The following is a 22,972-nucleotide window of genomic DNA, read 5'->3' as shown; positions in this document are numbered from 1 at the left end:
GGATTTTTTGTCGTTTATTTTGAATACAGTCTATGGGACCTTTTTATTCTACCACCTACAGGAACTTTTAGTTTCTATTCTCAAATGAATTGTATAAGGTAGCCTACTTTTAAAAGATATTCGGCCGTTTTGCTTGTATTTTTTCGTAATCTGAGATCTGTTCAAAAGAATGAAGGCATACAGTCATTGGCAGATGCCTTGATGCTCCCAGCAGCAGCACACTCTTTGGATAATTTTTAGGGTATTTGACTTTTTTTGTGAACTTGCCATCTCAAGTCTAAGCGCTTTTAGCAGCCTTTTAATTTTTGCAACGAAAATTAGTTGGGATAAAACATAAGTATATTCCCTCATCATTTGCTAAGCTAACAAGTTCCTGTCTGCTCATCTTGTGTTTGTTTCCCTTTTCTTAAGACAGAGGCTACAGACAAAACTTGGTGCCGAGAAGTTGCATTCCTAGTCTTTTTATTAGACTATCTATCTACCTTCTATCTATCTATCTATTAGAACTTCACGGTATTAACCCACTAGTATTGTTGTCTCTTTTTCTATTTTGCAGAATGTCAAGCTTTGATTTCACCTAACCAATTTGCCCATTTAGGCTATATAGGACCTGTCTGTTATTGTCAAGGGCTTTCTAGGATAGATACTGTCTTTGATTGCTTCCTGACAGTTATAATATTTCTGAAGCTAAATTGCGTTGGACCCAGTGTGTACTTCCAGTAAGCCCTCCTAACCAATATGCATGTTTCATTGAAAAAAAAAAAAAAAAAAATCTAGTCTAGCACTAAACTGTTCTGGATTTCTTTGTCTCTAGAAGTCAACCAGCGAAAAAAAAACAAACTAACTATCATAGGCAGTTTAAGTATGTAGATTCTTCGGTGTTTTCTTCGCTTATAACATTGTAAAAGAAATGTTTTGTGTCGTCCTGTGAAAAGGGGGGTAACAAAAAGAAAAGGTTGTTTTTTAGATCAGACGTGGTACATAATTCACGCTAATTATGGTACTGTAAATAGTAACACTTTTTCTGTATTAATTCATTCTAAGCAATAATGTATGAAATTGGCTATAGGTTCACGTCTATGTTCATTTGGTAGGCGTTAATTTATATTTTTCTTTAGACTAGTTCAGCGTGTTTTCATCTTCTAATGCGAGCTCTAGATGGGGCGAAAGACTACATGGCAATGGAAACATGTTTTGAAATTGTGAACATTCAAAAACTTTTTGAAGAGAAAGAATCATGGTTTGCTGGAAATATGGATGTAAGACTGTGTATTAGCCTAATGTACTATTTAATCATTATTTTTTCTAATTTACCCTATGTTATAATCATCACCGAAAAATTCATTTGTTCTAAATAATTTATTTCTGAGACCACACTGGCTAATCATGATAAAACATAAAATTGCGAAGAAAGGATAAAACGAGGACAATAATAGAGACATTGGAGAAACTTTTTCTAAGTCCCATTTATGATGAAATTGTTAATTCTGATCGTTTTTACATCCGTCCATAAAATTATGTTGTGCAATCAAACAGAATCTCTGACAATAATCTACCTGGAAAGCGATTAGCCTTTAAGAGTGCTTTACGGTAAGATGAAATTGTGAAATACCATTTAGACTTGTGTTTTTTATTCAGTTACCCTTTCACCGTTACTCAGAAAGGGTCATCTTATTTTAGTTTTTTGTTTTGTTTTAAGGTTTCGTTTTTTATCTTTTTATCAGTTTTATTCTGCACTGAGGAAGGGCAAGCGGAGGTCTTGACCGAAATATTTGCTAAATTTTTCAATTTTTTTACTAGCTATTTATTCTCCTCGTTTCATCCTTTCTTCGCGATTTTATGTTTTCTCATTCGTTCTAATTGATTTGTTTCTTTGGTACAAATAATTCTTCTTCTTTTTGTATTTACTGATATCAAGAATACTCATTTTTAACCGAGTTTGAGCCAAGATACTGATGCATTAGCAGAACTTTAGACATTCAATTTTTTAAACGTTGATTTAATATGAATTTTTTCCGTAATGTAGGGGACGAAAGTTTTTTCATGTCTAAGGTAAAATAGCTAAGGGGAGACTAAGTAGGAACGGCTGAGAAATAGAACGAGGCGGATGGAAATTGGGTGGGGACTGTCTTTGGAAGAATATTTTCATGCGAGGGTTGGTCACATCAATTTCTTGAAAAATAGAGGCACATCACACTTCTCCTGCATTTATGCATTTCTAACCTTGCTTTTTTTAGAAGAAAAAAGGATTATTCGCAGTTTTTTTTTTGATGGATTCAATTTTGTTTCACTCTTTCTTAGAGATGCCAGGTGCCAAACTGGGCAAGCATATTCAAGACGAGGGCATACAAACGAAGTGTAAATCCTTAAAGATTGTGAAGGAAGGGGAGCCAGATTTATTTAGGAGCTTAAGTAGGGAGATAGACAGGTTATTTTTATGGATGGCATTGTTAACATGGATACCCCACTTTAAATTAGAAGAAATTGTGGCATCAAGTAATTTAGAGGAGGACTTGGAAACTTCAGGATGGAGAGGATAAAAAAATAGGATGGGGATTTAAGGAAACGAATTGGTATTATCATGTATTTCGAAGGTTTACTCTCAAGTCCAAGGCATCATATGTAACTTCATGGAGGATCCCCATAGGATGGCTCGTTAAACTTTCTGTGGCAGGTTGAAATGACCGTTATCATCGACAAATTTCTATTTGTCAGGAAATTCCTTAGTAAGGCTCTTAACTATGGTTGAGAAGAATAGGGGGCCAAAGAGAGTACCTTGGGGTACTCTATTGTGGACAGGCTGAGGATTGGAAAAATGATTTGGATATTTGATTACCTGTGATTTATTTGATAACAGGGTGGCAACCAATTTTACCAAGAAAGAGTTAATATTGAAATCAATGATACGTTTTTCAGTTAATGAATTTTTTTATTAACAAGGTCAAATGTTTTTAAAGGTTGACGGAAATTAATTTTAGCCAAATATTAGGTTTTTCAAGAATTTTTCCAGCGGAGTTGATAAGATGCATAAGATAATGGATTAGAGGTTCTTGAATTGTTTCAGGTCACTAAAAGATAGGATTTTTTCCTTTCGACAATTTACAAGGAATTCTTCATATAGTTTTGAGAATATAGGCGTAACAGATATAGGACGGATACCTCCAAAACCAGACTTTCCGTCTTTGTTTTTATGGGCTTTCTGAAACCCTGCTTCCTTATTTGTGGGAATTGCCAAGAAGGTCAGAGTTCTGAACAGGGTGGAAAGAACCATAGGTGATTGAAAAAGAATGCTCAAAGTTTGAAGAAGGAGACAAAAGAAAGGAAAGGTGTTAACTCCTGCCCAATGCGGGCAAAGCTGAAGGCGACTGTAAAAATTATTTTTTTTTTAGTTAGAATGACATCAAGAATGGTTTTTCCCCTAGTCGTTGGTACTTTAACTGTTTGCTTAACTCTAAGAGGAGGGAAAATTGAATTAAATCATAAAAAAAAATTCCAGCATTGGGAGACTTAGAAATAACAAAATCAAAATTTTTCTGCAATTGCTGGATTAATATACGTTTTTCATTAACCTTTTGGTTTGGCGAGTAATAGATAACAACTACTGAAATAATACTAAAGGGACGGGGGAGTACCTTTGGCCTGATACTTAGCCAAAAGATTCATCACGCTCAGGTAAACAGGTGTAAAGGTTACGCTTAGTAAAGAAAACATGACGTCGCCACCTGTTTTTCCTGGTGATTAATTTAAAAAAAACTTTCCGAAAAAGAAGTTTTCTTAAGAAAAGTAAATGCCATATTAAACTTGAGATCAGAAGAAATAGAAACCTACAATAACTCAAACTCAAAACAACCAGATATAACTATTAAAGAATAAATGAAACCCTAAACGAACATAAATTCAATAAACAATCTTAGCAAAAAAACATACAACAAGTACTAATAAAAAGAATAAATAAATCTCAAAACGAGTAAAGCTTAAGTTGAGTATGCAAATCAAGCTTAAAACGAACAGAAATATTTTTGCTAGCATAAATGAAACCCATAACGAACAGAAATTGAATAAAGAATCATAACAAACAAGCAAAAAATAGTTACCAAAACAAGAGAACTGACGAGCCTTCAACCGGCCGAGAATTAAATTGAACATACATACCCTGCAGAAAACGAATACCAGTCTCTGTAAACCAGAGTTCAGGTTTTGTTCACTTTTCTTGCTGTAAAAGCCTAAAGCCTGCGTCATTGGCGCTACACTGAAAACTATATGTATCTTGAACAGTCTTAAAAAGCATAAATAAAATCGAACTGAAGTTTGATATATAATGCTATTAATTTTTGAAATATCATCAGTTCAAGATTTTATTTCACTGTAATTCTTTTTCTTTTTTTTCCAATGCTGCAATAACTGGAAAGAAAATATTTGTAATATAATTTGTTTTCAGTGAAGCGCCAATGACGCAGTGGGCTTTAGACTTTTACAGTTAGGGAAGGGGCAGTATCCAAACTCTTGTTTGAAGTGAAGCAATATTTGTCTTGAACAGTGTTGGAGAGAAATAATAAAATTAAACTAATTATTTGATATATAATGTTAGTAATTGCTAAAAGCTCATCAGTTCAAAATTTAATTTTACTGTAATTTCTATTTTACTGCAAGTGTTACAATAAGTATGAATGAAGATAGTTCCAACATCATTTATGTTCAGTTAAGCATAAATGACGATGTAAGATTTAGAACTTTACAGTGAGAGAAGGAGGCAAAACCCAAACTCTTCTTTGCAGATATTTTTGTTCTTTTCAAGCTAGATTTACATATTCAATTTAAGTTTCAGTCGTTTCAAGATTTATCATTTATATTAGTAGCTATTGTTCGTTTGTTTGCTATGATTGCATATTAATTTCTGTTTGTTTTGGGTTTCATCTATAGCAAAATATTTTTGTTTGTCTTAAGCTTTATTTGCATATTTAATTTAAGCTTTAATCGTTTTGAGTTTTATTTAATCATTCATATTAGTACCTGTTGTATGTTTTTTAGCTATGATTGTTTATTTAATTTATGTTCGTCTTGGGTTTTATTTATTCTTTACTAGTTATTTCTGGTTGTTTTGAGTTTGAATCACTCAATTTTGGTAAGAATTAATAAATTAAACTGAATATTGGATATATAATAATATTAATTACTGAAAGCTCACCAGCTCACAATTCTGTTTCTCCCAGGATGGATTTAAAGCTTTGAAGCCTATAGGTCCAAGCGTTTTTGCCGCTCCGTTTTTACAAGACTTTCGGAGATATTCCCAAAACTTCGGGATTAGTGAAAGCCGCGGGGCCTTGTGGGGCTATTTGTAAATCCTGGTCTGATTTCACTGCAATTTTCGTTTTATTTCCAATGTTGCAATAAAAACAAAAGAACATATTTGTAATATAATTCCTTTAAGTAAAGCGCCAAATACGAAGTAAGCCTTATACTTTTACCGTTAGAGAAACGGGCAAGAACCATACTCTTACTTTAAATCTTTTAGTTTTTTTAAGACTTTATAGTTTGGCCCTCCTATTTGTATGCTCTCCAATTCAATAGTTGCGCTCCAATTCAATCGAATGAGCCCTTTTTTAAGTTCCTACGACAACTCCTTCGATACAAAGTGCCCTGGTCTAAAAAAAAAAAAAAATAATACATTGTACCCACATCGGTCTTTACAATAAAAATGTAAAGCCTTCCAATAACTTTCAAATATTAAAAAGGGCACTAACCCTTCAATTCCCAATCAAACGGGCCCTTTTTGAGCTTCTACGTCGACGTTTTTTATAAACACCTTATGTGCCCCCAGGGCATAAATTACAACCATTGCCCTGAGGGCTGTGAGGGGGTTGTGATCCTCAAAGACCTAATTTCCAGAAGTTTCAACTACGTTAAACAAAACGGCTATCTCAAAATTTTGATTGGATGTGTTTGGGGAAATGATGGGCGTGAGAGGGGCGTTAGTTGCTCTCTAATGACTTTCAACTATTATAAAAGGCACTAAACCATTCAAATTCCAATCGAATGAGCCCTTTTGAAGTTTCTACGGCAACGCTTTCAATAAAAACCTTATATGCCCCCAGGGCATAACTTACAACGCTTGCCCTGAGGATTGGGGGGGGGGGGGGGGGGTCATCCTCAAAGACCTAATTTCCAGAACTTTCAACTACGTTGAAGAAAATTGCTATCTCAAAATTTGATTGGATGTGTTTGGGGAAATGGTGGGCGTGAAAGGGAGGCTTGTTGCCCTCCAACCTCTTCCGACTATTAAAAAGGGCACTAGCTCTTTCAATTTCCATCGAATGAGCCCTTTTTGAAGCTTCTACGGCAACACTTTCTATTAAAACCTTTCATGCCCCAGGGCATAGCTTACAACCCTTGTCCTGAGGGCTCTGAGGGTGTGGGGGGTTCTCATCCTCAAAGACATAATTTCCGGACCTTTCAACTACGTTGAACAAAATGGTTATCTCAAAATTTTGATTGGATGTGGTTGAGGAAATGGTGGGCGTGAGAGAGGGGGGGGGGGGGGTATTCGGCCTCCAATCACTTTCGACTATTAAAAAAGGCACTAGTCGTTTCAATTTCCAAAAGAATGATTCCTTTTGAATTTTATACGACAATGCTTTCTATAAAAAAAAACCTCATATGCCCCCAGGGCATAAATTACGACCCTTGCCGTGAGGGCGGTGGGGGGAGTGTCATTCTCAAAAAAATAATTTCCGGGCTTTTTAACTACGTTGAACAAAATGGCTATCTCTAAATTTAAATTGTTTGTGTTTGGATAAATAGCGGGAGTCAGAGGGGTATTAGTTATTCCTTCATCACTTCCAACAGTTAAATAGGACAAAAAACCTGCCAGTTTCCATTCGAATTAGCTCTTTTTGACTTTTTTACAGCATCGATTTTTATTGGAACTATAAATGTCCACAGGGCACAGCTTACAACCCTTATCCCGAGGGCTCTGAGGGGGTTATCATCCTCAAAGACCCAATTTTTAAAACTTTTAACTATTTTGAACAAAATGGCTATCTAAAAATTATGATTGGATGTGTTTGGGGAAAAGGTGGGCGTGAGAGGGGGGTTAGTGGCCCTCAAATTACTTTTGACTATTATAAAGGGCCTTTTGAATTTCCAATTCAAAATTGCCTTTCAACTAGCCTTTTGAATTTCCAATCGAATGAACCCTTTTTCAAGTTTGTACGACAAAGCTTCCAATAAAAACCTTATATGCCCCCAGGGCATAACTTACAACCCTTACCCTGAGGGCTGGGGTAAGAGGGTCATCCTCACCCTAAGATATAATTTCTGGACCTTTCAACTACTTCGAACAAAATGGCTATCTCAAAATTTTGATTGGATGTGTTTGGATAAATGGTGGGCGTGGAAGGGGTGTTAGTTGCCTTCCACTCACTTTCGACTATTAAAAAGGGCACTAGCCTTTTCAATTTCCAATCAAATGAGCCCGTTTTGAAATTTCTACGACAACGTTTTTTATAAAAACCGTAAATGCCTCTGGGGAATAACTTACAACCCTTGCCCCAAGGGCTGTGGGGGGGGGTGTTGTCATCCTCAAAGACTTAATTTCCAGAACTTTCAACTAGGTTGAACAAAATTGCTATCTTAAAATGTTGTTAGAAGTTGTTTGGGGAAACGGGGGGCGGGCGAGGGGGGTTAGTTGCCCTCCAATGACTTCTTACTATTAAAAAGGGCTCTTGCCTGTTGAATTTCCAATTGAATGAGCTTTTTTTTGAGGTTTCTACGACAACGCGTTCTATAAAAACCTTATAGGGCCCAAGGGCATAACTTACAACCCTTGCCTTGAGGGCTGTGGGGGAGTGTCCTCCTCAAAAACATGATTTATATCTTGAAATCATTTACGTTGAACAAAATGGCTATCTCAAAATTTTGATTGGATGTGTTTGGGGAAATGGTTGGCGGGGAAGGGGTGTTAGTTGCCTTCCAATCACTTTCGACTATTAAAAAGGGCACAAGCCACTCCAATTTGCATTCGAATGAGCCTTTTTCGAAGTTTCTGCGACAACTCCTTCGATATGAAGTGCCCTGGTCTAAAGGAAAAAAAAATAATACATTATGCCACCATCGTTCTTTACTTAGGCAGCGCAATTGCGCTGACTATGATGTGGCGTAATACCAATTTTAAGGTTATAAAGAAAGATTAAGATGGCCAGGCCGCGTTTTACTGATATACACTTCTTAATTTCTGTGAATTTACGCCACTGGAAGCGTGCAGAGCTGTGTTGGCCACAGGAAATTTGGTGATGGACCGGGTTGTTAGTAATAGTTGAGAAGTAAAATGTGGTACCGTAGCTTTCGGAACAGTCTTTGCTTTAAAAAAAGAAAGAGTTTGGCAGAAAACCGTTTACCTAGATAGAAATTTACTTGCAGTGCAAGGGAAAAAAAACACGAAAAGCGATAATTTTAAAATTACAATGTTGGAAGGGCACTAGTGCATTAGATGGTCACTTTTATATACTATGCAATGAAACCAGTCATGTAATGACACACGAAACCCGCCAGAGACCGTTTATTTCCAAAGAGACCGATATTAAGAAATGGAATGCAGAGTAGTTTTCATTGCGGTTACGATATTTACACTGTTGTTTTGTGGGGTTTAGGGGGGGGGGGAAGGTACCTAGGTTAGGTTAGGCTACGTATTTAATATTCGATATGCTTTACCCCCCCACCCTCTAATGTGCAAATATGTAGCCGAAATTTGTTTCTAAACTATTATATATTCATCCAATTTTATTATATTTCATTAGCATTAACCAAATTTGACTTTTTAGAAGTGGCCATCTAATGCACCAGTACCGTTTGAAGCATTTTTGTGATTTTTTTCTTTCATAAATGTTTTGGTAGATACTGCATGTTTTTGTTCCTTCTAAGTTTGATATTGATATCAAGTTCTTAGCTTTTGTAAATCTTACCTCAGCCATGATTTCATCATCTATTTGCCAAACAATTTTTTGGTTGCTGGACTGCCGGCTCATAGTGCTTTAAATGTTTCCACTCTGCTCTAATGACTTCCAAAACTGTTTTTTTTTGTTGTTGAAATGCCAGTTCATAGTGCTCAAATGTTTCCACTCTGCTCTAATGACTTCTAAAACTTTGTATCAAAAGACAAAAAAGAGCCAGAAAATGGCTAATATAAAACTTTCAAAGTTTCAATTTGGTTTATATTTTTTCGGGTTCATATCAGTTTCGTTTAGTTTTTTTTCAATTTGTATTCTTTTTCAGCAAAACCCCGCCGGAATCCTTTTTTTAAAAGCAAAATGTGAAATATACCTTGGGCGAAGACAGACGGCTGCCGATACTTTGATTGAAGCCGTTAAATGTGATCCGATGTCCTTCGAAAGCCTAGAAGCTATTGTTGACATGCACCTTACTAGTAAAGGTAAAACTCAAAAATTGTTCACCAATAATGGGACAGTAGCAGTACGAAAGATACAAAAAAGAAAAAAAAATAGCTAAGAGTGAGATGATAACAAACAAATAACTCTCAAGGCTATCTTTTGGCAATGCCAAAAAAAACTTGTCGGAGTAAGCATGTTACAACTCCCTATTCGATGAGGTAAAGCTTATACTTCTCTCGATAGGAAGTGAATTTTGAATTAGGAACGTTACCCTCTTCCTGTAACAATGCCATCTCTCACACAATAGAACTTGAGGAAGGAAAAATAAAATTCAAGAACACATATGGAAATGTAGTTGTTAACTTTGAATATAAAAATCTGTTTTGAATTTCAGTAGTCATTAAGTAATTTCTTTTCTTTTTAATTTTGACTTCATTATTTATTTTTGTTTATGGTCATCTTAGGTTGTATTTATTCATGCATAAGAATTTTTATGCAATATGACTTTGTTCTGCCCTTTTATATTTTTATACAGTTCTTTATTTTTATTTGATTTTTTTTTGCTTTGGAATTATTTTTCTTATTTGAATGTCAATTTATCGAGTTGCCAAATTTTCAGTTTTCCTTCACAAAATTCCTAAAGTATTTCTTTTGTACTGAAAATCCTTAGTGTTTTAGAAATGAACTAAAGCTTTACCAAGTTACTTGATTAAAAATTCCTTGGAATAATTACTTCTAACTTAGTATATTTAGCTTACATTTATTTAAGTATGCAAAGATTACTTTCTATAGTCTTCTTTTGTTTTATGTGTATTTTTGTAACAAATTTTTGCGAGACTTGTGTGAAATTCGGTGACCAAAGAGTAATAGCACTCAAAAGTACTCAGTTGATTTCTACATTCCAAGCTAGAGTTGCTTTCGGTGTAAAACCTTGCTCCAAGCGATCAGCTGTTAGATGATAGGAGACAAGATAATATAATTATTTCAAAAAAGTCCTATCACAAGCCCCGAAGGGCCGAATTCGGATTTTGGAGTCATAAAAATAATAGGCCTATAAGCAAAAAAAAATCATATAAAAAGTGCGACAACTAATAAACTGGGAAACAATGCCACAGCAACAATATGGAAATGACAAACTATTTCTTGTGTGTTATGAACTAGTGTTACGAAAACATTTGAAAAAAGAATAAAAGAAATCGATCAATTGAATAATGGTGAAGGTGAAAATTCGTCATTAACTTCTCATATTTTGCATAATCAATGAATTGAAAAGTTGTGACAGCTTTGACGTTGTCCAACCTTCGCCTTAAGTGAAAGCGATGCTTTATTTCCTTTTATAAATTTATTCGAAACTTTAAATTCGTATCCTTTGTCATGGTCTGGCCCTTTTGACTCAAAACAGAATAAGTATAAGGCCTCCGGGCCGTCCATTGGTCAGATCTGGTTCAGACCATTGTAAAGACCCAATTTTGTGGACTAGATCAGTTGTTCCCAAACTTATTTAGACACTGTACCCCTTTTACCCACAAAACATTTTAGACATCTCTTCTCAGTTACCGGTACTAAGTAAACTATAGCTAAAATATAAATAAAACTGCCAGTCCTAGAGTTAAAGGTTTTTTTTTTTGTTTCTTTTTTGGCCGGCCATGTACCCCCTAAAATTTTTGCGTACCCCCAAGGGGTACGTGTACCACAGTTTGAGAATCACTGGACTAGATAATCAAGATTTACTGTAAATACAGACTTCTTAAACCGAGGGGTTGCTCATCTTCGTTCATGCTACATATTCTGTTGTACAACTTTCGACCAATAAAAATAATATACAAGAGTAGAAAACTTTCCAAAATTGAATTTTTCTTGTTTTAGGATTAAGTTTAACTTTTTAATCTTCTAAACGGATAAGAGTTTCACCTTTTTTAAACTGCAAAATTTTAAAGCTCAAATCATGAATTTGGTTCTTAGCCAGCTTTGATTTAATAAGGTTTGGGTAGTATATTATGTTGTGTTCAGGTTTTCTCTATATTCTCTTTTACGATTCATTTTTTTCCTTTTCAGAAAAGACTATTAGTTTACTGGAGGCACCCAAGTCTAACAGCAAATTTAGTGATTCTCTATATCTATTCAAATTACTTACTGACAGACTTCGAAGAAACCCGAAAGAAGAGGACAGTTTAATTGAGTCTCCGTTGGCCAATAGCTCTGACGTGATAGTCAACGAAGCAGAGAGACTATTAAATGCGTGCGCATTCAAAGAGGCCCTTGAAGCTTCCCAGTTGTAAGTTGGTTGTTTTGTCTCACATACTAGGGGATAGCAATTGGTTAATAAACAGTATTGAGACCACACGGCCTTGATAACATAAAAAAATTATACGGAACTTAGGAAACATTTTTCCCAACGGCCTTCCGGATATTTTCTGATGTACTTTCGATGAGTGAAATTTTATTCCAATTGGCTTGGAACATACAGTTTTGTATTCTGGGCCAAGGGGACCTTAAAGCTAAGTAGTTTTTTCAACAAAGGCATAAGTGCACAAATAGCGTTTTTGGTGTCCTTCCGGTTGGAAACTTACCAAGCATGTACCCTGGGCTATTGGGAATTCAGCACGTAAAAAATTTTTGCCAAAAAAAATATAGATACACGCCCATTGTTCTCATGTGTTTTTTTTAAACTTTCAATATCTGTACGCTACCCTAGGCCAAGAAGACCTCAAAACATGGGCGCCCATATGGGGGGGGGGGCAGGGGGGGGGCTCTTGACCCCTCCCCCCTGGCTGAATGATGCTGCCTTATTTTTATATTTTTGTTCTGAGATTTTTATTATATAGCATTAAAAGTAGCAATAAGACGAAGTTTGCCCCCCCCCTGGAATTCAGCTTATGGGCGCCCATGCCTCAAAACACAACAAATGTCCGGACAAAAGGGTTTAAGTCCATGAGATGGGCCAAAGAACCTTGCCGTAAAATGCCGAAACTACACGTCAGGCAGCTATGTTGCGGGGTATCTTCCGATGTGGAATCTGGAGGCAAATGAGATTGGTGAAAGTTCGAAAGTGCCAGCTCTTCTGATTCATCAGCTACATGTCTTCAGGGTTTAAAGAAACCAGACTCTGATTTGTTTTTTTAATGTCACTGTAGGCTTCCAACCTACTATGATTTCAGTCTGTATTATTGGAGGACTCCCCCCCCCCCGCCCCACCACTAGCGAAAATTTAGCCGAAAGATAGGCAGGTTGTACCAGAACAATACAAGAATTTAACTTATATGATGGAAAGAACAAAGTGGATATGTGGCCCTTTCACCTCCCACCGCCAAGATTGTTTTAGTAGAAATGCAAGTTTTTTTTTCGCTGATCGACCTGAAACTTTCGGGGCAAGTACCAAGGGCCAATGGAATATGAAAATGATAACTTATGGAAGTCCCCTTTTCAGCCTTTTAAGGAATGCTCCTTGGATATCCGACTCTTGTAAAAATAGCGGATGTCATCGAGTACAGAAGCAAATTGTACTTATGTTTGTTCTTATTATTTTTTCAGGTGCTTTGTATAAAAGGGATAGTCACAGAAACTTGAGCGTAACCGACAATGTCATCGTTCTTTACGAGACTCTAAAATGCCAAAGGATTTTTCCTTTGTGTGATATAAATCGCTATAATAATTATAAAAAAAGGACAAAAATTCAATGACATTCTTTATGTTAAGCTTCCCGTTTAATTAATTCTCAAAATTCAGCGTTTTGGGGTGGAATATTGGCCAAGTGGACCCCAATGCGCAAAGCAAATTTAGGCTGAGGGTATGGGCTCCCCAAGAATAGGGCCATTGGGCCCCTCTTCAGTCTTTGAAGAAATGTCTTCAGTCTCTGAAGGAGTGTTCTTCAATTTGCTTCAGACTTATTGGGCAAAGGGATTGAGCGTAGGGATTTCCTGGGGTGTATGCCTCTTACAAACCTCTTTATTTTTGACAAAATAATGCCCGAATCTCCTAAAAATTTCATGGATACAGAGCTACTGATAAAAAGACCTACCCAGAGAAACTTTTGATCACTGCCTTTTTTCTGTCGATGCGCTAGAAGTCTTCCACAGTTTCAAAAGTCAAGAATTCTCCGAATGATGAAGCTTTGAAGTCTGCTAGCATCCGGACTGTCACGACTAGGTCTGTAATATTTCTTGAAAAAATATTTTTGAGTTTAGGAACCTGTCTATGATACTTCTTTGCTGGCTTGGGCCTCTGACCCTTATAAATTTAGCTTTACGTCTTCTTCCTATGCTCGGCTTATGCGTTGCTGCCAACAGCTCTTGGTTTTACCCCTCACTATAAGAGGTTTTGGAATGGGGACCCTTGCATGCTCATTATCATGAATTCATTTTGATTTTCTTTGTTAATTTTTGTCCATTCATGTGGTCCTTACAATTATAGTATTGGGAGTTTTCAGTTTTTTACCTTGAATAATTTAGCTGCAAATTCTGTGAAAGGAAAGACAGATAGACGCTTGATTTCATGTATAAATATACTAGAAAAAGAGTGGATTTTGCTTGGTTTTTGTCACCCTTTTCCCCTTTTCGACCATTTGTCGCGATTTTGGAAAATACCTTTCTTTGGGTGTTTTCATTGAAAAATGCCATTTTTTCGTATTTTTGCTAAAAAAAGAAAAACAACAAGTTTGCATCCCATACATGATGGAAAATGCCTGTTACCCTCCCCCCAAGTTTTCGTGAATTCGCGCCACTGGATGAAGTTGCTTTATTAATTTTTTTTCTAGGGTCTTAAAACGTGATCAACTGCATCCGCGAAGTTTGCTTATATCCATTGTTTCACTAGCTGAGCTGAAAAAGAAAAATGGTAAGTGTTTTTTTCGTTTAAAAAATTTGGAAAGTACATTGAAAGTTGTAACTTATTAACCTGACTTTTGCTTGTAGATGGTTTCCCTGTATAGCTATTTAAAGCTGAAAATCACCTATATAACAGATTTTGTCTCTACTTGACTCACTGACATAGTTGAAGTTCTGTTAAAAAGAATATACTGAATTGAATTACGCACGCTGTGAGAAGCTGGTTCTTCAATCGTCCAGGTTTCTAACGGGCGTAATAATGGCTAAAATAAGTATACAATAGTTACGCATGCATAACGTCTTTCATAGTTTCAAAGTGGGCCTATTAAGGCGCACTTAGCAAAGAAGGACGAGGCGTCTATATGTTCACTTTCTCCTCCCAGACGCTTCTTACCGAAGAAGTAGTCGTAGAAACATGAAAGAGGACCCATTCGATTGAAAATCAAAAGTTCTAGTGTCCTTTTTAAGATTTGAAAGCGATTGGTTTAAAGGAAAATTCAATTTTTCCCAGAAACTACATTTTATGTTACTTGCGTCCTTAAAAGACGGTCATAATGCGTCGGAATGAAAATTATAATTCGACCAATTGGTTTTTTTTTGGCTAAAACGCTCATCGGGAGGCTTAGAACCATCTTGATTTTTTTTTGTCTAATATATATATGAAGTCATGACTTCATGCTACCAAGAGTAAAACCAATCCTAGGGTTTTGGCTGCCCTAGCCTTAAAAATGTATATATGACGTCATCATAGGTTGGGCGGAATCGAGTGTGAAATCAAAATACTCTTGCCTTGACGTGGCCTCAATGTGTTCTTTTCTCCAGTCATAGAAACTCATAATTTTTGAGTACATTAAAAAGCTGAAGGCTTTTACCTTTGTGTGATATAAATCCAAATAATGATTTTAAAAGGACAAAATTTAATGAGACCGTAATGGACCAAAAATGAAAAAAAATGTTTGGCTGAAATTGGGGATTGAAGAAGAAATATTTGTCTTTTTAAAAGGCTTTAAACTTACCACCTTAAGTTTCAACATAAACTTGCTTTCCCCGTAGCTTTTAAACCATAATTCCAAACTGAACTTTCTTTACTAGGGTCCACTTGGCCCGGGGACCTACATTTGTAAGCTTCAAACTGCACGGGAAAAATATCTTTGGTCCTTGCTCGGACCCGATTATCCGGTGAACCAAAGAAAGTAATTTCTGTTTAAAGATAGCCAAACAGAATTCCTTTTAGACATATCTAACATGTGAATCTACCACTAACAATGACAATAAAACTGAACATGAAAACATTCCAGTTCAATTTTCTGGTGAACCGTATTTTGTTTTTGTTTTTGTTTTTTTGCGTATTGGATCTCCTTGCTCTAGTTATTTAAAGATATAAATCTCAAGCGGAAAAAAATACTTGTAATCAATAAAAAAAAAGAAATAAATAAAAAAAATAAAAAATAAAAAAAACTCCAAGAACCGTCAAGCTTTGGTGATTTTTTCTTAAGTACTACTGCCAGTTTCCACTCTCATAAGTCCAGTTTCCACTCTCATAAGTTACCAGTCTGACCTTCAAGGTGAAGATGGGGCCTGATATTGTCATATCTTACCACAGTATCAGGTCTAATATTTTTAAATTGTGATAGAAAGCTCTTCAAACGAATTTGTTTTATTGCACCAGTATCCAAAATGTGAAATGATAGCCTGTGAAAACTGTTCATTTTTTATTAATTTTTGTTCCATTCTCAGGGACGAAACATAAATTACTGAACTTGTGATATTACTTGTGAGGATTTTGGACTATTCCAAATTAAACAGTTTAAAAAAAATCTTTTTGGACCCAGTTTAGTATATTTTTGGCTAAAATGTCATTTCCCAGCACGAAATGGCGAAAAAAGGCATTTTCTCGTGGCGTGATCTCGTTATTACTTGAGAAGGTACTAGAATTAAAAATTCCCGTGTGAATGAGCTGTTCCCCAATTTTTATGACTCGGTTTGATAGGATCACCCCTTGGAAAAGAAAGCATAAACCAAGAGTGATTGCATGACAAGAAAAATACGGAATTCTTTATATTTTAAGAGGAGACATTGAAAGTGAAATTTATCATTGTCCAATTCGTTGAATTGAATAGTAGGAATTTTTCGAAATCAGATTTCCCATTTAGGAGGATTAAAACCTATTTGTCAAATCTATCAAACTTTCTTATGTAAATTAATTTTCGTGGGTAACTCGGAGAATAATGAAAATTCTTTCAGTTTTCAGTATTATAACTTATGTTTAATGGAACATGGGCTGGTATTTACTAGGTGAACACTAACAAGCACACCCTGGTATGTTCTTGTCGTTAAGTCGATTGTATGTGAAACATTTGTGATGTGACGACTGTTACTTACTTTATTTAGACTGTTGATGTTTTTGAAAAATGAGGAGCCATTTAATTATATTTAGCAGCCACAATAAAACGAGGAGAATTTGGGTAGCCAAACTCCGGACTTGTCAGGGTTTGGTGCCCGTTGGAAATTCTTTTATGTCCAAAATTTTGCTTTTCTCTTTTTTACAAAAAAAGAAAAAATAAAACTTGCTTTTGCTCTTGCTTTTTTGAAATTCAAATTTATTACTTCTTTTGCACTGAATATTCGACTGAAACCAATTCAATTATCTAGATTCAATTTAATCGAAAATGCTGTTTATGTTTCATCAAATAAGTAGCTGCAGTTGGAAAAGCCTCTCTTTAGTAAATTTTACTTCTTTTTGAAGAAACTGTCCCATTTCCAACTTCTCTATAAAAAATTGCTAATTCTGATACTACTCAGCTTCTGCCAGGGATACAAACGAAAATAAGCCCAGTTATTTAATTTAAACTAGGTTTAAAGTTACAGCAACTCGCCTTCTCCTTTCTCTTTCTTTCTAGCAGAAAGGTAGCCATTATCCACCATATTCATATTTAAAGTGGACAATGATTTCCAATTTATATAATTCGATGCAAAAACTGAGTCTTCCGACAGGAGGCACAGAGGGATCAGATGTTCCCTCCCCCATCACAGTACATTGGTAAATAGGATATGAGAATGATTTTAATTTCAGATGTATACTCTCCTTCTCCAAATTTTGCATGAAAGTGTTCAGGATCACTTGAAACCTTACTGATGCCGTTTAAACCGAACAAGATTATCTAGCGACGGTTCATTTAGAGCTGAGATGACGATAAGACTTGCATCTAACCACACCAAATTGTCATTGAGCGTGTGCTATGCACCCTTAAACGATGCGGATGATGCCATGAAAGATGAATTCTACTACAACCATCAAACAGTAGTCGACTCGATCCCCCTCCACGACGTCAACCGTTTCACAGGAGATCTAATTGCAAAGGTTGTCCCTGAAAGATCTGACACTGATGATAGGTAATAATGGAACACTTTGCAATGGCAGACTTGGCAGTACAAACGAAAATGTTGCTCGGCTTGTCAGGGAACGATGTTCTGATCGGCGCCACACTCTTTCAGCATAGAAATCTTTCAGGACATCCTGATGGAACCAAAAATCGAATCGGTCATTTTTTGATCCGTGGGTGACGGAGAACAAGTCTAAAAGACGCCCGAAGTTTCAAAAATACTGGCGTTGGGCCAGATCACGAACTAGTAGTCGCCACAATGAAATTAAAGTCAAAATATTGGAAACAGAAGACGTATATACTGAGAAGTTTTGATGTAGACAAGTTAAGTGGCAAGGGCCCCCAATCTTTGTTTGGTACAAAACTGCGGAGTACATTTGAAATTCTCGGTGACCTACCAAAAGATTTCCAAAAAGCTTAATAGACGATTCGCCAAAAATTGTACAGATACTCCCAAAGAAACCCTGGAGTTCAGAAAACCAGCCAAGCAATAGTGGATATCAACAAAGACTTGGGATCTCATAGCAAATTGCAAGAACACTTCTTGGGAAAAGCCGTCAATCAACCCGGACCAAGAGGTTGGGATGAAAAGAAGCTGGCAAAAATATAAAGAAAAGTGCTAGATCCAGCCGATGGCAGTATACGAACGAAAAGCCTAGACAAGCCGAAGAAGCAGCAACCCGCGGAGACACATGAACCCTGTATTGCCTTACTATAGAAACAGTAAGCTAGTAGAGTTTTCTAAAATGCCCAGTAAAATACAATGCAAGGAGGCTCCTTACAGAAGTGGAGGAATCATATTATATTATTATCAAAGCTGGTGTTTGTTTAGTGGCTCTGTAGAATGAGCTCCCCAACAAGTTTTGCTTCGGGAAGGAAATGTTTAGTTTTTTGTTTTGATTTTAGGTATTCATTTATGAATTACGAATCATTAGGCAAGTTTCTTCGGGCTCATAAAAGCCGACAAACAAAAGATTCAGGAATTACTGGATGACTTGGCGAAGAAAGCTGAGCAGTTTGGACTTCACTTCAACTCCCGAAAGACAAAATCCACGTTAATTAGCAGTTGAAGAATCTATATAGTAGGTGAAGGCATTCAATAGGTGACAGACCTCAAGTGCTTAGGATGGACAGTAACTTCAAATGGCGACTCTGAAAAAGAACCAAGGAGCAGAATAGCTGTAGCCAAAGCAGCATTTAAGCAAGTTGTACCAGTCTTGAAATCCACAATATTCTCGCCTAAGCTGACACTTGGGCTGTTTCAGAGCAACATTTTGTCTGTTCTTAGTTACTCTGTAGAACGCCTATTTGTGGCATTCGTAGAATGCTCCGTAGAATGCCCAGGGTTGCGAAATCCATACTCCGCGCAGGCTAACCAAGTAATGCCTCATTAGTGAGACAAAGAAGATGGAGCTACTTGGCCATATCCTCTCCATGCCAGATTATAGACTTACGAAAATGTTCCTCTACTGACTGCCGAAAGGCACCAGTCACTGAGGAAGACCAAGGAACACAATCCGTAGCACGTACAACTGTGATAAAAGAGCCCTTCAGACAAGGGTCATTCCTGAGTGAAGGGACATATACGCATTGGCTCATCCGAGAAATATCGGAAGCTCTCTCTAACACCCTTCGAAATTTCAAGTAAGAGTCTATTATTTTGAAGTTCTGCATTGGAACTGAAGTTTAACTGGAGTAACTGAAGTCTAAGGTAGTTGCTCATTTGTTCATAGTATTTTTTTTTTATTTCCATAGTTCAGTATAAAGGATTGATGTCTATAGGCTTTTTAAGTGGTGACAAGTTGTATGAAGTGACCTAGAAGTCTTTGAATGGAGTATCTCACCCCCCCCCCCCCCTCCCTCTCTGGTTTGAATGCCACCTCTGTTTTCGACAAAATAATTGACAACTGCCAAATTATCGTTTCTTTTAGCAAGACAAGAAAAAAAAAATTCGAAAAGGTTGTCCGTAAATCTAAGAAGACTGAATTTGGTGTATGTGTCAACTCTAAGAAACCGTAAAATTATGGTAACCTAACCAATACGGAAAGTCAAATAAGAATAAAATATCTGGGAATAATATCTGAATGAAATTGCAAAAATATATGATGTGTTAAAACTAAAGAAAATTAAGTTTATACTTTAATTCATTAATTTTAACAAGTAGTACAAAAAGTATAACGAGGGGAGAAAAGATGTCTGTGTCTTCTTTAAAATACTGTGATGTAGGGAACACAACTTTTTTTTTATACTATCGATGATTTTATTGGGGTAGCATTAGGGATTTTTGTTTAGGTGAGAAGAGATGAGAAGCGAAAGAAAATGGCTAAGGAAGAGTGGATTTGTTCTGTGTTATGGAGTTTCTAGCAAAACGTAACAATTCTTAGTCCTCTTTTCCTTAAGGGTGGTGACTCTGGGAAGAATGGAGATATAAGGGGATTTTTCTTCATTAATGATGACTCTTAAGGATATTTTTTGAATTGCCTCGTACTTTATCATTTCCAACGATTCTACGGTGAGGCCAGGATTCCGAACAGGGTAGACTTACCTCAGTTGACTTGAAAGGAGTGATTGTCCCGTTATCATTAAAAGCTCCATATACTTGTAAAAGAGAGGAAAATTATCAAACATTGCCATGTGGGACATTTGGAAATTTTCTGAGGAATTTAAGGAGGAAGATTTTGCGAATCGCACATTGTAAAGTATGATATAGTATAGTAATCCCAATTAAGATAATTTTCCTAGTATCAGTTTTTTGCCCTTGAAAGTTGAAAATTTTGTAACGTTTGGTAGCCAATGTGCCACTTTTCTGGGGAACGAACTTTTTCACAACCTTAAATCCTGTAAGAAAAAAAAATCACACATGTGAGGGACCACCCGGAGATTTTTTTTGTGTGTAGTTTCGTATACTTTTAGTATTTTTACGGTAAGTGTCATTGTAAACATTTTTATTTTTTTACTAATCAAAAAGAATGATTAGGAAGAACATTTCAATTCTGTTAAATTGATTAAAGGCCATTGCACTCATTGCATTAGATTGCATTCATCAAATATTAAATAAAAAAAGAAAGTTTTTTAAACTGAAAGTAAGGAGCGAGGTTGAAACTTAAAATGAAAATAAAATGTTCCGTATATGAAAGGGGGTGGTCGCGGCTCCCCGCCTCGCTCGTTACGCTAAAGTTTGACTCTGTCTCACAACTTTATTTTTTAAAACAATAATTAGAATAAATAGCTCTTATGAAAGTACTAAAAAATCTTTGGCTTAAAGAGCGAGGCATTGACTAGAAGGTGAACCCAATCATATAGCTAATATTTTTTTGTTCGTTTTAAGTTTTGATGTTGCTCCTTACTTTCAGTTGAAAAACTTGTTTTTTTATATTTAATTTCTGATTTTTTTTTTTTTTAAATAATGATGGGAAATCCGGCGCCCCCTTCATAGCAATATCCCTTCCCCCATGAAAACTTCCTTCATGAAAAGATCCTCCCATATAACCCCCGACCCACTCCGCCCCCCACTACCAGAAAAAATTCCCCCTGAAAACTTCTGTATACTTCCCAATAACCAATACTATATGTTAACATTGGGTAAAGTTCATAACTTTCAGCCCTCCTCCTGGGGGTTTCGGGGGATTAAGTCATACTAAAATACATGGTTATAATATTTTCGACCATGCTAAACAAAATGGCTATCTAAAAATTTTTATCGGGAGACTTTGGGAAAAAAATTAGCGTGGGAGGGGGCCTAGTAGTAGTAAGGCCATAGGCACTTGAAACCCTACGCCTTAGGCATAGATATGTGTGTAGATTTTCAAGTAATTGGGTTACCAGGCTCATTTGCCTGCCAAGAGGAACGAGTATAACTTGATTGGTGATTAGGATTTGAATATTTTTTAGGTTAAATCCGTGGTCATTCATCTGTAAGTTGATTAGTAGGTTTTTTTTTTAAACTTGGCTAATAGGTTTTTAAACCTATTACTACGAACCCTACATGCATTCCATTTTTGGAACTAGGAGCGTGATTGTGTGTGATGCTATCAGACTGGTTTCGTTTCACGGATTCATTAATAGAAGGACTAATGTTTTTTGAAAAGGGTAATTACTTCTTTAGTTTACGAGATTTGCAAAATTTTTTTTTGCGAAAAGATATTTGCGTAATGGTATTGCGAAGGTTAAGAATGCCTCACGGGTAATTAAAGAATGAGATGCTTGCATCAACAATACAAAGAATAAGCTCAGATACTTAATAGATTTGACGCTTACAAAAGACAGTGCTAGAAAGTATTCAATAGCTTAATTGGAAAGTAACGATAGAATGACATTGTGACTTGACCTAGCTTTACCTCGCCGATGTGGTCTGTATAATACATAAGTAACGTTTTAAAAATATTGTCAATTTAAAAAGAAATGTCTGAAAAGTGTTTTGAGGGGGATGGGTTGCATGGAGGGGTGAGTTGCACGAGGGTTCAGTTAAAGGGGATACAGTTGCACGGGGGGTATCCCTTTTTTTCGAAAATCGGGCCCCCTGTTTTCAAAATCCCTTTTTCTTCTGAGGCTTGGAGCATTTGGTGTCTAGATATTAAACGTAATGAAATTTATATAGTTGCAATCTGCATAAAAACCCAATTCGTGTCAATTGTTATCAAAATTCCATTTTTGACTTTTGGTTACAACTATAAATAAGGCTATCGTGTCTTTCTGAACTTTCTGTGCGAGGCAGGGGTTACTATTTAGTTTAAATAATTCTAGGAGGAATTGAGTTTTGTGGATGGTATTGAAAAATGGTACTTGTTAAATATTCGGGTAAACATACAACTAAGAAACGCTTCACTCTAAATAAGGCTATCGTGTTTTTCCGAACTTTCTAGGGCAGTCGTAACTATTTAGTATAAATAATTCTAGGAGGACTTGAGTTTTATGGATGGTATGGAAAAATGGTACTTGTTAAATATTCGGGTAAACATACGACTAAGAAACGCTTCACTATAAATAAGGCTATCGTGTTTTTCCGAACTTTTTAGGGCTGTGGTAACTATTTAGTTTATATAATTCTAGGTGTAAGTGAGTTTTGTGGCTGGATTTGAAAAAAGGTACTTGGTAAACATTCGGGTAAACATACGACTAAGAAACGCTTCACTATAAATAAGGCTATCGTGTTTTTCCGAACTTTCTAGGGCGGGGGTAACTATTTAGTTTAAATAATTTTAGGAGGAATTGAGTTTTATGGATGGTATGGAAAAATGGTACTTGTTAAATATTCGGGTAAACATAAGACTAAGAAACGCTTCACTATAAATAAGGCTATCATGTTTTTCCGAACTTTCTAGGGCGGGGTAAGTATTTAGTTTAAATAATTCTAGGAGGAATTGATTTTTATGGATGGTATGGA

The 22,972-nt window shown here is 36.1% G+C and overlaps 1 protein-coding gene across 1 annotated transcript in view; it reads left to right on the top strand.

Annotated features, from left to right (window-relative positions):
• The window catches only part of Cdc16 (cell division cycle protein 16), a 194,982-nt gene that overhangs the window by 20,894 nt on the left and 151,116 nt on the right, over positions 1-22,972 (top strand). Inside the window, exons 3-6 of the mRNA XM_089108172.1 lie at positions 1,119-1,259; positions 9,268-9,424; positions 11,439-11,658; positions 14,137-14,216. Coding sequence (XP_088964298.1) covers positions 1,119-1,259; positions 9,268-9,424; positions 11,439-11,658; positions 14,137-14,216 — 598 coding nt within the window. The remainder of the gene's footprint in view (positions 1-1,118; positions 1,260-9,267; positions 9,425-11,438; positions 11,659-14,136; positions 14,217-22,972) is intronic.

The sequence above is a fragment of the Artemia sp. Qi Xiang Cuo genome, chromosome 2, assembly GCF_049724085.1.
Source record: "Artemia sp. Qi Xiang Cuo chromosome 2, ASM4972408v1, whole genome shotgun sequence".
NCBI lineage: Eukaryota > Metazoa > Arthropoda > Branchiopoda > Anostraca > Artemiidae > Artemia > Artemia sp. Qi Xiang Cuo.
Note: the sequence above shows the minus strand (reverse complement) of the source record. Positions and strands in the feature narration are given on the sequence as shown.